This window comes from Geospiza fortis, unplaced genomic scaffold, assembly GCF_000277835.1.
Source record: "Geospiza fortis unplaced genomic scaffold, GeoFor_1.0 scaffold11, whole genome shotgun sequence".
Taxonomy (NCBI): Eukaryota; Metazoa; Chordata; class Aves; order Passeriformes; family Thraupidae; genus Geospiza; species Geospiza fortis.
This window is the reverse complement of record NW_005054304.1, coordinates 14,577,824-14,592,711: the sequence shown is the minus strand read 5'-3', so window position 1 is coordinate 14,592,711 and position 14,888 is coordinate 14,577,824. Positions and strand designations below refer to the sequence as shown.

Sequence of the window (14,888 nt, the reverse complement as noted above, 5' to 3'; positions counted from 1 at the left end):
TTTAATTTTTCTACTTGATTTCTGGTCCTTGGCTTTTTATTTTCAGAGTTGGGTAAATGTAGCATTGAATATTTAACTTCAATGTTGCGTGATCCAAGTTACATGATAGGCAAAAAAGGCAGAAAAAGTCCTGAGTGCTGAAGCCTGCAGAAGCTAATTAAAAGGAAATAGCAGAGGGCATTGAATCTGCTTAGAAATAAGTGGCCCATTGTTGGGTGTGCACTGAAGTTAGTCCAAGACCATGTGTGGTGCAGTGCAGCAGTCAAAGGAGTCACATCCGGGTTTGCCAGCATAACACTCTGTCCTTCCCTTGCACTCACATTTCATTTAATTCCTTTAGATATAAAATACCTGTGCTCAGCAGCTTGTGTTTGTTATAAACCTGCGTCCCATAGTGGCCAAAACAGTCAGTCTGCTTTTATGTACTCTACTGCCTTGTTACTTTGAAATCAAGAGTGCTGGTTTTGCATTGGCTGTCAGTTGTAGGCAATGTGGGAAATTAAAATATTGAAAAATGAAATTCTCAAGTGCAGGACAATGAGTGGACATTACCACAAAGAAATTAAAGGGATTTAACTTTTTAATAGTGTTGCACTTTATACTATTCTCATAGTATGTTACTAATAGGTGTCTATTTGTCAGTACTAGAGCTTTCATTTCTGTACTAAGAATACTTTGTATCAAGTGGTGGTGTAGAATTCAGAGTCCTGTAAAAGGATCCAGTATTTTAAGGCTCATAATGTAATTTATACTCTATGCAGGGTGATATACTGAGAACAGTCGTAAATTCTTATTTTCAGCTTAGAGTCTGGGGTCATAATTCTGGAAGTAAGTGCACAACAGTCCTTTAGTAGTCAGGAGTATCTAAACTTAGGAGCTGAAGTGCAATGGAATTTAAACACTAGAACTTAACACAAGGCACTGTTAAAATCCTTCCCTGTCAACTTAATTTCAGTATTACTTTTCCTTATTCTGTCCCTACTTCTAGTTAAGTATTTTATACTTAGCTCTATTATGCCTTTATTTTGTAAAGTGATTATTTTTGTAGAAAATAGGAAGAATACAGATATTTTAGACTGAGAGAGCTTTTTTTTCCTCTTACTTCAAAATGATGGTTGTCAGTGAACTTCAGTATATTCAATACTATGGGTTCCTTGGGGATACATTTATGATTTGAAATCAAATGCTAACAGAGTTTTTGAATGTAACAATGACTTTTTTAACAGACACATTTCATGTGTAATAAATATGTTAATACAGCTACAATGTCTGTCAGGAACTGCCTACTTGTGGTATGCTTTACAGAAAAAAGAAAAAACAATTTTTTTTGTGCTGCCAAGAGAAGTTTGCCTTTCAAAACATGAACTTCCATCTGCTTATTATTTGAGATTTTTATGTAAACCTTCTTTTCACACAAAGTTTTCCACAATGAGAACTTGTTCTTGCCCTGTAGCATAATCATCTGCTGCATTTCCATTCGGCCTAGGCATATACCTGTAGTCACAACTCCTAGGAGAAGGCCCTGCTTTCACAGGACAAAATGTGCTTTCTTCTACAGCTGTTTCTCTCAAACCCAGAAGGTACTTCCTTGGGAGTATGGCTTTGGTACCTACTGTGAGAAGAATACTCTCCTTGCAACTCCTGAAACTTTTTCCAACTCCCAAAGAGTGAGAGCTGCAAAGGGATGCTGTCTCTGCAGCACGTGGTCCCCAGGAAGATGGTAGAGGTGGTCATCTCTCCCTCTTTATCATGCACAGGTCATGCCCTTATTTTGGCAATCTTTCCTCACTGAAGTCCTGCTTAGGCTCACCTGATCTTCCTCACCACTTGAGGAGGAAGTATTCCCCTTCAGGCTTCCTGGAAACATCTTGTCCAGCCTTAGCAGGTAGAAATGGAAAATTACATCCCTTACTGCTGCCCTCTTGCAGAAGAGGGGAGCAGGAGGCATTCTTGTCCTTAAACATGCTGTTCTTCCTGAGACCTTGGGAAATGAACTAAGGGGAGGGCCGTGTCTGCATGACGCTCACTATTCCTTCACCCCATGAAGATGGAAACAAAGTAGGTCAGAAGACAGCAAGTTTAATGATACGTATACACACTGTTAGGAGCTCTCAGGAACAGCAGTGACAAAACAGGCAACATCCTTGCGGCTGAGTTTGGATTACATCAGTGACTTGTGTGATACGTGTATTTTTCTCTTGATGGCTCTGCATTTTACCAATCAAAATGAAATGGAATATATTTCTCAGTTTTAGAATGCTATTTAGAAATATTTTGCCTGGAAAGAGTAAGGTGAAGAATGTTACTCTCACAAACCAATGGATTGCAGAGTTTCAGGACAAATTTAAAATCCAGACATTAAGAACTTGTAAATATCCAGGTGTAGTTGTCTAGAATCAATGTTTTCTCTAACTTCACCCCCACGATGAATGTAATTTTTCTCACTCCATTTACTACACAGACCCAGTTAAGTTTTCTGCTTTACTTCTGAAAAAGAATCAATAAATTACTGACTTCATTGCAACCATTGTTCATCTTTCTGGTTCGGCATCTTAATCCTGAGCCTTTGCTTCTGGTCCACAGGAGGCATCTGTCACCTCCTCAGCTGGCATTTTATGAAGTGGCTACTGTGTGTGTATCTATGACATGATGGGAGCCTCAAGGCTTACTTTTCTGCTACATGGATTGAGTGACACTTGATATGATGGTGCTTAGGACTCGGAGATGGCTCATGGAAAAGTTCTGGAAAAAATGGCAGTTCTCTGTCTGCAAAAGACCGCCAGACAGCATGGTGCGGTATTAGAGATGATGGTTGATAACTCATTTTCTTAGGTCCTCATTGGCTGGATTTGTGAATAGATTTATTATTTTCATGTTTGTTCTCATCTTTGTTCATCACTATACAAATAACTAGCGACAATAGTAAGTGACAAATTATTCTGGCTTACTCAGACAAAATCAACACATTCTTGGAAGAGAATTCTGAAGGAAATCGTCTTCTTGTTTGAAGTTCTGTCTACTAATATGGAAACTGTAGGCTGAATATTTTCAGTTCAAGCCATGAATTCTCTATTAAATTGTAAGTCTGAAATGCTAGCCTCATGGATGGTCCTTGACAAATATAGCTGATGTCAGATACTTTCTTTTAGTGTTTTTTAGATGATAAGGATTGAATTTTCTCTGTGAGATTGTTTAGAGTAAGTTGGCATCAGCTTTCCTACCTTCCTCTGCCACTAATTCTGAAGCATGATAGTGAATCTCTGAATTGCTATCAGAAACACTGATAGTGATTGCAGAGCCATGTTTGCTTTCTCTCTCCTCCTTCCTCTTCCGAGTGCTGCCTGGTCCTGGACATGGCATCAGCGTGAATAGTGGCAAGACGTGGGCAGCCTGAGCTTGTGTGTTGCCTAATGAAGCAACTGGCACTTCATCTAATGCTAATACTGTCATTTTTGAAAAGACATCTATGAAACCAAGCCAAATAAGCTGCTTGGCTGTGGGGATGAACAGCGCTTCATGCAGGATGTTTTAGATGCTTGCTATCAACTGAGCTGTGTATAAAAAGCTAATTGCTGTATTTTTCCTTCCTTCTCCAGCAGCTTGAACTGGCAGTTTTTCCATGCATGCCTGGTATGTTTTCTTCTCCCAGCCTCTTCCCTTGTGCCCTTCATTTCAGATCTGAATGAGTGTGGACTAAAGCCACGGCCGTGCAAGCACCGCTGTATGAACACCTACGGCAGCTACAAGTGCTACTGCCTGAATGGCTACATGCTCATGCCAGATGGAACCTGCTCAAGTACGGCCAGCCTTGCTGCTTGCTCTCTCTCAGCTTCCCAGAATCCCTGCTGGAATTTCCCTGGACAACTTCTATGAAATGAAAATGAGTCTCCAAGTAAAAGATTAATCCTGCTGGAAATTAGGCAGCTGCACAAGATGAGCTCTTTTTTTCCCTGGTTAAATTAGGCTGAAAAAAACCAGGAGCAATTGTTTTGATTTTTATTAGTTTTATTGAAAGTTTCCCCCAGAGCATTCTTCAGTGCTGTAAATCACTGCTAATTGGCCTTTGAGGACAAGAGCTTGCAGTTTTCATTGCAGCAAGACACCTGCATTTCTGCTGCCTTTTGGCCTTATGAATGTAAAATCTTTAATGCTGCAGATGCTGGTTGTTTGACTGGTATAAAAATTGTACTGCCATCTCTCTGGGGATCAGGTTCTTACTTGCTCCTGTAAAAACAGTTACTTTGAGTATCTGGACAGAGGAAAGGGGAGAGAAATTACTTTCAATTTGAGATATCCCATTTTTAAAATGGCAGTAACTATCCAGCAGAGTCTGTATTACATATTAGGCTTTATATTCTGGGGACTGCATTCAATAACACAACTTACTACAATTGTGGTAGTTTTCTTTTTTTTTCCCTATTATTTTCTTAGAGAAGTAGTTTGTGGAAAGAAAAATTTTACTAGCAGATGTTTTTCCTCTTTGAAGGATACAAGCATTTTCCCACTTTCATCATAAATATGTGCTGTCTTAATTCTCCAAAATTCTCAGTCATTTTGTAGCACTCATCATAGTCTTTATCTGAATGTGTTCACTCATTTTTCTCCAGATGCCCTTTCTTGCCTGATGGCAAACTGTCAGTATGGCTGTGATGTGCTGAAAGGGGAGGTGCGCTGCCGCTGTCCTTCTCCGGGGCTACAGCTTGGGCCTGATGGCAGGACTTGTGTAGGTACGTGATCAAATGTAGATTTAAAAATTTTAATTTTTTTTTCTCCAGAATGCTTTTATCCTTGCACAGAATGCAGTCCAAGAGAGTTTATCAGAGTTACTTAGAATGCATAGAACAGGCAGTTTAAAGTTGCTAATAATGAGAGGAGTAATAGGGCGGTTGCTCAGGTGCCCTTGTGGCAGAGATTGCCAGTGTTTTCAGTCCTGCAAGTTTCATTGTCTGCCTAAAGCCCATACAGACTCCTTGGTATCCAAGCCCTTGGCCCTTGCCACTCTTGCTACTGGGTCATTTTAAGCAATTGCTAACTCCAAAATATCTGCCTGCATAAAAAAAGGAATGGGGAGATCACCTTTCCCTCATACCCAACAAGGTGGTGCCTAGCTCAGTGGGTTATTTTGTAAAAATCACTGATATTTTAGAGGGGCAAGGTGAAGGTCTCTACATGTTCCTGGTATTAGTGGGATTGAATGTGCTGTCTTTCTTCCATACTGTGAAAACTCCAGGTTAAAATAAACACTGGAACTTAGAGTGTATAAAAGTGAAATATTTTGTTCCCATGTTTGTGAACATGGAAAAGGTGCTTATGGTTAATCAGACTCTACTATGGTCTGAAGAACAGTGTGACGTCATTTCATCAGTCATTAACTATACATCCTGAGTGGGATATGATGCTCTAGTGATTTCATTATTTATATTCTGTGAAGTGCTACAATTACATAACCAGTAACACTGAAAGAATGTAAGAAAATGGGGACATCCTAATCATCCCTTTGGGTGTCTTGGCTGCCCACAGGGTAGGTGGTTCTCCAAGTGCCTGACCCATGCTGACCAAAAATTTGTTGGTAGAGAAAGGGACAGACTCTAGATCTTCTGATGAGAAGAGCAGGCTCCACACCAAGTCAGAGGCTTTCTGAAGTGCATGATTGGCAAATCTGTGCATGGAAAAAAATGGAAAGAACAGGACCGACTGTTGTTGCATACTGAAGGGATTAAGTTGTAATAAATCCCATTGTGGATATTATGGCAGAGAGATCTTTGGAAAATACTGGTGCCATGAGATAGTGAGCTGAATGATTTTAAGTACAAATTCAAGAAAGCTACACCAAGTAGAGAAATTTGCTAGGAAAAATGCTTGCAACATTCTCCTAGTGTTCATTTTTCTATCCAGGAAAACTTCATACTTGGAAATAACCAAACTGTACTTTAATGCCAAATAGTAACACTCAAACCAGTCCTATGAAGCTCTTTGAGTTCTTCAGTGCAGTTTTCAAAAAAACTTCCCCCCCCCACCCCCAGAAAGCCAAAGAACTGTGTACCCACATTTTAGTTGGGTATGCATCATTCAGAATGATCTCATAACTTATTTCTAAAACTTCCCCAAGAATTTCAGAGCAGCCTGGTACAATACAGAGAAAATAGTTACAGCAAGAGATGCCTGTTCTTCCTGCATTGTAACATAATGTTCTCCCCTTTTTTGGTAAGAAGTGATTATGACATGCACGCTTTCTGTGTTATTTCTCTTTCAAGTTCGAGTTGCAGTAAATACCTCAAAGAGTTGAAGCTACTTGGGACTAAGGCTGTGCTTTTCCCTCATGTTTGTACAAGCTTGTCACTGTTGGGGGAGTTGTTGGCTCCAGCAAGGGTCTAGATAGTGCTGCAGTACAAATAAAAGTGTAGGTGGTGGTAAGAAAATTGAAGTGTGCGTTGCCTACAGCTCATGAGATTCTTGTTTGAGGAAAGTCTGAAACAGCTGGGAATGCAAGGCCTATTTTTAGCACAGGTGGAAATTCCTCTGGGCATTATTCTGTTCTTAGTTTAACACTTGCTGAGCATTCCCTTATTTAAAATGTTCCTTTCAGACAATCAGTAAAGAGCCACCAATTTGGCTATAAAGGTAAATCATATAAACGAAATGACAACAAAGTGAAAAAAATAGTTCAGCAAAGTGTTTGGTGAAAATCTGGATTAAACAGCTAATTAGTTGATTAATGACTCTTGAATCAATAAATCAATTGGTCTTGCCAGGTTTTTGGGTTGGGATTTTAATTTAATGAAATGAGCCATATACACATTTCATCTTCAAATGTTCTGAAATTATTTGAGGGCTGAAAATAATGATTTTTCACTATAAAATTAATTCTTTCATTTTTGTGTGTGTTTAGAAAATTGAAGATTCAGCCCTGTAAACTTAAAAATTATGCTATTTTGAAATTAGTCTTAGGTTATTTTGGGCTTGGTAATCTGGTCATACTTGCAACAAGAGAGAGAAGCAATTCTGCTTCTCTGGTGGACTCTGACCATCATGCTCATTAGGTGCTGACCATCACACTGCCTCATGTGCCTTTGGAGCAGCTCCCTGATGCTGATGTGAGCTCCAAAACCCCCCTCCATGCACTGCTTTTCACAGGAAGCAGGTATGAACCACAGCACATTGCAGCAGGCAAAGGGAAACAGCTCTACAGCTTTTGGTCCAGATGTGGGTTGGCTTGAAATAAGCCACAGCCACTGTGCTGTTTGAGAGCTGCAGGAAACTGATCACAAGCACTAGCATATCATCTTTGGCCACTGATTAAAAAGTGCATTTCCCCTCAGCAATGAGCATCCATGCACCTCTCATTATATTCAAGTGGAAGGCTGTTACATTTTTCCATATTTTGGCATCAGTTTTGAACAGTGTATTGATTAACACTTCTGTCCTGTATCTCTAGGACATATAACTGCCTACCACTACACTGCTGCAATAATTTAACATAATTTTTGCCTTATGTGAATTTGCAAAAATGTGAATTAATATGAATATGTACAGAGGAAGAAGCAGGACATGCTACATTAGGTTTTTAAAGATCATAATCCATGCCATGATGAAGTATATTCAGTGGCTAATCTTGTTCTTACTGAACTACTTTTGGAAGCTGTGGTTTAAAGATTAAAAAACTCAACCAAAACCAACAAAAACCCCAACTAACTCTTAGTAATCAAGAGTCTTAAACTTGCAGCCTTGAAATAATATTTTAATAAAGGATAGAAAATTGTGACTCGTTGATTAAATTGTAATAAGAAGCATGATAGAGTTTGTAAAACTTAGTAGCATACTCAAAGCCTAAAATGTTAACAATAAATTCAAATCAAGAGAGAGATTTATAGGAAGATTCAGGCACGTGGAGAGATGCCCAGTATTGGCCTTGTTTTCTTTCTCATTGAGGCCTTTACTGCACCATTCCAGCAATGCTTCTGATGGAGAGAGAGCAGTCAGACAGGCCAGGAGTGTGGGAGCTCAGGGATTGAATCCCTGCTGTCCTCAGTAATTCTTCATGCAGAGTGGGACAGTGCCAGCAGGAGCTCCTGGGATGACCCATCTGGCCAATAATTCATGGCTTTAAGTCACTTCTCTTGGCTGTGGGAGCCCAGCTTGGAGAGAAGCAGAAGCCCCATCTCCCCCACTCAGGTAGCTGCCCTAACTAACCAGCAGCTTTTGGTAACATATTTTCTGTGCACTGGAAGAGGCTCTGCCTTGTTCAGGCCTCTTTCACAAGAGCAGCAGGGCATCAATCACTCGGCTTTGTTTTGCACTCTTGACATCGGCAGCTGAAGGGCTCCTTTTGGGAAAAGAACTGCATGGAGAGCAAAATCTTGCTTTCCCATAGATCAAGAGCCTGATAGAACTGCAGAGCAAAGGCTTGAACTGTGCCCTGTAGATAACCAGCAAACACGAGGAGCTGCGTGCGTCAGAAGCAGCCGTGCATGGCAGGTCTGTACCTCAGTGGAGAATTAGTGTTTGAGCACTCAGCAGCCTCTGTTCAGTGTCCAAGGGCTGCAGAGTGACTGGCAGCACAAGCAGCTTTTGTGTGTCAGCCTGACCTCGTCTGAGAGCTCCCCAGGCAGGGAGAGCAGCAGTGGGTGAGCATCAGCTGCTCCCTGGGCATCTGCCTGTGACCCAGAGCTGAACTGGAGGGCACAGCCAGAAGAAGTGCTCATGAATTACTGCTGGCTGACCAAGGGCCCATATAAAAAATACTTTGGCTATTCTTTAGCTTTCCATTATGTGAAACCAGTTTCATTTAGACAGCATAAATTGTATTTTAACTGTTATTAAGAATAATACAGTTCCTTTGTTTCCACAGATATTGATGAATGTGCTACTGGGAGGGTTCTCTGCCCACGATTTAGGCACTGTGTCAATACCTTCGGGAGCTACATTTGCAGGTGTCATAAAGGCTTTGACCTGATGTACATTGGAGGCAAATACCAGTGCCATGGTAATGACAAGCTATTTCTCACATGCATGTAATAGAGTTGTGTATTTGAAAATTAAATTAATGCTCAAAGAGGAATGTTTATTTATTATGGCTGAAATGTTGAAGCAGGTTGTTTTACACTGCATTGGTATTTTAAGAAAGGGTGGATTATAGAAATAGGCTGTGAAAGAGAAGGCATGTATTTGGCCCACATTCTTGCAACTGGTTCTTTTGTGGAAGTTAGTGGGGAGAACAGAGCAGATGACTGCAGAAATTTGTTTCCAAAGCTGTTTTTTCCTCAGGGTTCACTGTCACTGGCAGTTGTAGGCTTGGAGCAGTGTATGAGCTAAGGCTGTCTCTGAGCTGTAACACTGGTGTGCTCCATAGCATGTCCCAAGATCCAAGATAAGAAAATGTGCACACCCTACCCCCTCCCAACCCAGACTGGCCAACTTTCCTTCCCCTGCAGACAGGTGGGGAAGAGGCAGGAGTTGGGAAATAACCTGTTTTTGTCTGGACATGAGACTGGAATGCAGCTGGTGTATGCCTTTCAACAAAGATATTCCCAGGTCTCTCTGCCCTAGTTTCACAGGGTCTCAACTGGTTATGATTCTTTAACTGAAAAAAATCATGTGGGGATAATGAGGCATTGCTTTATGTTTGCTTAAGTATTTTTTTCAGAGAAATTTGTATTCAGAACACTGGAATTTGGAGGTTTTTGCTTGCATCACTGACAATAAATGTGGACATGGCATATGAAACATTTCCAGCAGTTTCTACTTGATGTAGAAACATTTATACAGATGTACAATATAGGAAGAATTTTATGAAGAGAAACCGATTTAATATCTTTGTGATTAACAACATGCATGTTCCTACACTCTTTTTTTCTTGTTTTGTCACCTGTAAGAAGTGGTTGTTAAAATTGTGATCTTCATGATCTCAGCTGCAATCTACCTGTGGCATGTCTGAAGCCGATGCTAAGGTAAAAGCTGAGCAATACCAAAGTTGCCCAATTGTCCCTATTTTCCCTAATGTTTGCATCACCACATTGATTTGTGACTGTCTGTTTTCCTTTTCCCACTGGCAAAAGTTTTTTTTTTTTTTGAAGAATCAAAATGGTATTAATGTTTAGGGTTTTTTGCAGGGATAAGGTCAGGTTTCTATGAAGCAAATGATTTTTTTAATGTAAATTTTCTGTTGCAGATATAGATGAGTGTGCTCTTGGCCACCACCAGTGTGGTAGCTTTTCACACTGCTATAACACTCCAGGATCCTACAAATGCAAATGTAAAGAAGGATACAGAGACAGTGGAACAAACTGCATACGTATGTAATGCTCCTTTTATAATAGAGATTCTGAAAGCTTATGTGTCCCATTTTGTAAGCTTTAAGGTACAGCTCTGTCAGGCTCAGTTTCTCTTAACTGAGTATTTTTAATACTAAGTAAAGGGCTGGTGAATGTGTTTGGAGTTTTCTAGGTCTTAGCATGCCTTGGTAAAAATATCTTTCCCTGAGACATTTTCATAATTAGAAAGAAATTCACCTCTCCCCATTCACAGCTTGATTCTATAGATTGCTTCAGGATGAGAGCAACTGAATATGCAGGGTAGGTCTGATCAAACAGTGCACATTACTCATACCCTGTTGTTATGTACACTCCACAACTGGCCCGTTTCAGCAGCTCACCCCATCCACTCCCTGCTGCTTCCCAGATGTGAGAAGAGCCAGGAGGGAGGGTTTCTGTGGAAGAATTTGCTGTTGGAAAATTCCCTTGGCCACCTTTCTCTTGGGAGAAGCAGCCACCCCCTTGGTACAGAATAAGGTGTTGGAGCACTCCCCTATTTGACATCCCACAGGAGTGTGCAGCTCTGTAACATCTGCTGGATCTTTTTGATCCTGCATTCCTTTGTGGGATCTGGTTTTTGGTGACTCACTGATCTCTTTAAAGAGCAGCACCATTTTTCCCCTTCAGCTGTAGCTGTCATGGTAAAAGGTGTTCTCTCACATCCTAAGTGCTTGCAAGTATATGTGGGCACATTTCATGTGTGTTACTGGGACATGGTCCTAAGGGGTGTTTTATATTTTAATATACTATAAATGTCAAAACTGCAGGGTACTCAAAGGAATAGTAATAAACAAGTGGCCAGAGGGAAAACATTTTTACCTACTATCATCAAACAATTCACTGTTTAACAACAGTAGTTCTTCATTTTAACTGTGTGCTATACTTGAAATTCTTGTACACAAAATATGTGACTAGAGTTCTTACTGAGCCTTTTAAGATCTCCAGTGAGATGTAAAAGGCTTATTAACCAATAGAAAACAACAAAATATATTCTTGTGTTTCATGTCTTCAGAAACTCTCCTTGTGAGACTAAGTTAAAATTTGTTGTCCTTTCTGAAACATTGGAGGAGATGGTACTGTGAGCACTGTTTCTGGGGTGAAAGTGGTGCTCAGTCCAGCACCTCATTTTTGTGAAGGCTGAAAAATATCTTCATTTCCTGGTGTTTAGCAAAGAGAAGGATCTAAATGAAGGCTGGCTTGGTTCAATCTCTAAAATAATTCTGCTTATTGACAAGGAAAAATGTTTAGAAGGAAAGGTCTGCAAGAACTTTCTTAATCCAAAGGTATCTGGCCATCTGTGATCAAAATGCTTGTAACGTGAGGGTCTTAATAAACTTGCTTCCACTCCTAATTATGAACTTGTCCAGTTTGGGGGGCTGCTTAACCCATGGCTTCCTGCCCATGCTTTTTTAACCAGCAAGCTTTTGTGTAAGTTTTGCCAAGTCTAAAAGAGACTTGATGCTTGAGAGGATGTGGAATGGAGTGTCTTGACCTTCAGTCATTCTAAATTATCTCTAAACTGCTGCTGTGCCAAGTACAACCTAAAGGGATGTGATAATTTAGCAGTGCTGATGCTAAACTATGTTTCTAACTGGAAACCTTCAGAAGAAAAAAAATTATTTCATCCAAGTATGTCTGTATCACAATGAAAGAGACTGTTAAGTTTCTGGAGTGAGAGGCTGAGATGTCCATTTTGGTCCCATTTTGATTCTCTTTGCAGTTATTCCTATTTTGTGATTGAACCACCTGGTCCATATCACATATTCAAGGCCAATTGCACTCTCCCTGAGGGAGGCAGTGGTAGAATGAGCAGGATTGTTGATGCTGAAGGCACAACTCCTCAGACCACTGTGTGTACCTGCTTTTGTTACAGAAAGACCAGTGACCAGGCCAACAGCTCGTCCTACACCTGGGCCAACGACTCGTCCTACACCTGGGCCAATGACTCATCCTACACCTGGGCCAACGACTCATCCTACACCTGTGCCAACTCAACCTGCACCCAGGACAACTCGACTGACACCCAAGCCAACCATGAGACATGTGGCAGTGACAACAAGGCCAGTCACGACCCCAGTGGTGAAGCCTCCACCTCCAACAACACCTCAGCCTACAACAGTAAGACCTACACTACCACCACAAAGAACTCCTCTGGCAACAACTGAAGAGCCTGCACATGTTCCTATTGAAACTACAACTTCCCAAGGAGTTTTAGATGACAATAGGATCCAGCTAGATCCTCAGAAACCCCGAGGAGATGTGTTCAGTAAGTAATTTTCCATGTCTTTGTTTATCAAAGCTGTAGATGAAAGCATGCACTATACTGTTTGGGATTTTTGGAACACTATACCATTGAGAACAAAGAAAGGAAACTGAATATGGTTATATGGTAAAGCTGCAAAAGTAGTTGATTTTATTACCTAACAAAAGTTTGCGACGGATGTTCTGAATCAATCAATCAAAAAAGTATTTATTTTTTCCCCCTGAAATTATCGAGTATATTGTCCTGTAGAAGTACTTATTATGCTTTCAGATTAAGGTTTTAAGGAAATGAAAGACATTTTATTGAAAAGGATTGAAGTACAACATAACTCATAAAGTAGTCAATGGATTTAAATTCAGAGAGTTGAGAGTCCCTCCTAAACAAAGTATTACCATAGTTTTAAGAATGGTAAAGAAATGGGATCACGCCTGATTACCTAAAGACTTCTATGTGACCTCTTTTGTATGGGTTCAAATAGTCTCAGATGTTCATGACTAAACAATGGGAAAAATGCATAAAAATAGCATAGAGGGTAATTTTCTGGACTGTGTCTGTGGAAAGGGATACATGAAAAGCTGAAGATAGTAAAGATTCTCATAGCATGAAGACATGTAACTTTAGGAGCTCCTCTGAAGTCTACAGCACCATTGTGCCAGCTTTAGTGCATACCACAGGAGACATTACTGGCACTTACAGAGCTGTGCATATCTGCCAAGAAATACTCAACACCTGATTTCATCTTTAGTTCTGTGGCTAATTTTAGAGATGGGGAGGGTATGTTCTATCAGCTCTCCAGCTTGTTGTACAATCAAGCTGCTGAAGCAATGTAGTAGGAGGAAAAGTTTGCTGTCTCAGAGCAGGTGCACAAGCAATGTGGGAGTTTTTTTCTGGTTGCTTTTGGCATCTATGTGGTAATTTCTTGGGCTTTGTTGTTCCAGGTCATTACTCAGTGAAATATTTTGTTCCTTGTAAAAGAGTTTTCCCTGTGACATTTTATCTGTTGTAGACAGTTAGAAAATAGAGAGTGAAGCTGACAAAAGTTAGAAGACAAATCCTGGTACTGCTTAGTAGAGTTGGCTTCATATTCAATTAAAAATATGGACATATGTTTAAGTGAAATTTTAAAAGGAAATATAATAAAGATTTATGAAGCTTAATCTAATGGGACCCAACAGTTAAAAATATACTTTTGTGGAAATTAGTGTGGGCTCCAGCATTATGCTTCCCACGTGTCTGTCTCATGTTGTGAGTGTTCTCTGGAATACTAAAGCAGAGGGCTAGTGTTCAGTGTTCTGAATTTTTGTGAAGTCATAACAATCCTCTATGTAAAGCTTATTATTTACAATTAGTCTTTCCATATTGTCCCTAGAGGGATTTTGAAGCTAACGCTTTCAATACATGTGTTTCAGATATAGGAGTTTGGAAAATAGGAAAGTGAAAGCCTTTGAAGTTTGGCTTGGTCTGACTGCAGCTTACATTATGGTACATATAACAAACACAGGACCTTTGCAAAGTGTTTATCAACTGTTGGTTTAGGTCAGCTGCTACACTCTGAGGTTTGTGATATGTGATATACATACACAGGCTTATACATACTTCAAAGGCTTCAGTGCACGGCACAGCAGGACTGAAACGGGTCAAGCACCAGCTGTTCCTGGCCTCAGCAGGTAATACAGGGACAGAGAGGCCTCAGATCAGGTCAACATGTCATATTTTTGGGTTACCAGCAAGAGACACACTTGATACACGTGTGATGTAACTATGTGACTGAAAGCCTATATTCCACTTGTGCTCCAGATGATGCTAGTAGTGTGATCTTCAGTGAAGCTGGTGTCTTTTTCTCTCCTCTCTCTTATCTTTTTCTCTCCTTTCCACTCTGCTTTCTGCTCTGTTTTTCTCTTTTCTCTTCTGGACACTTTGAAAGTATCATCTAGGTAGTGGTCACTGGAGTCCTCTCCTACTTTCTCTCTGTGTAGAAGTGTTTGTTGTGGGAGTGCTCAAAAGCATTTGTTAAGGATTTGAAACCTACAGTTTAGTGCAAAACAGTTCTGTTTCAGAAGAACATGCTGCTTTCTCAAAGAAAGCCTTGCTTGTACAGTAGGGTGTTTCTTCACCTCTTGAATCCTGTTACTGCAGAGGTTTGTGGGGAAGTTCATTTCCTCATGTGGGACATATAGAAAAGCAGGAAGAAAAGTTATAGCCCTTATACATTACTACAGTGGGATGCACAGAGCCTGGGTCTGCCTCTCCTCAGTAGTGCACTTGTAAGGATAACACAGCAATACTTAGATATCCCCAGATGCCATCACACCAGG

The 14,888-nt window shown here is 40.4% G+C and overlaps 1 protein-coding gene across 5 annotated transcripts in view; it reads left to right on the top strand.

Annotated features, from left to right (window-relative positions):
* Nucleotides 1–14,888, top strand: part of NPNT (nephronectin) — a 48,744-nt gene that overhangs the window by 20,413 nt on the left and 13,443 nt on the right. For 3 of the 5 annotated variants that reach the window (XM_031066432.1, XM_031066429.1, XM_031066428.1), the window contains 5 exons: nt 3,677–3,796; nt 4,608–4,727; nt 8,849–8,983; nt 10,169–10,291; nt 12,184–12,576. In XM_031066432.1, coding sequence (XP_030922292.1) covers nt 3,724–3,796; nt 4,608–4,727; nt 8,849–8,983; nt 10,169–10,291; nt 12,184–12,576 — 844 coding nt within the window. In that variant the 5' untranslated portion in view covers nt 3,677–3,723. The remainder of the gene's footprint in view (nt 1–3,676; nt 3,797–4,607; nt 4,728–8,848; nt 8,984–10,168; nt 10,292–12,183; nt 12,577–14,888) is intronic. The other 2 variants (XM_031066431.1, XM_031066430.1) reach the window with 1 other exon arrangement.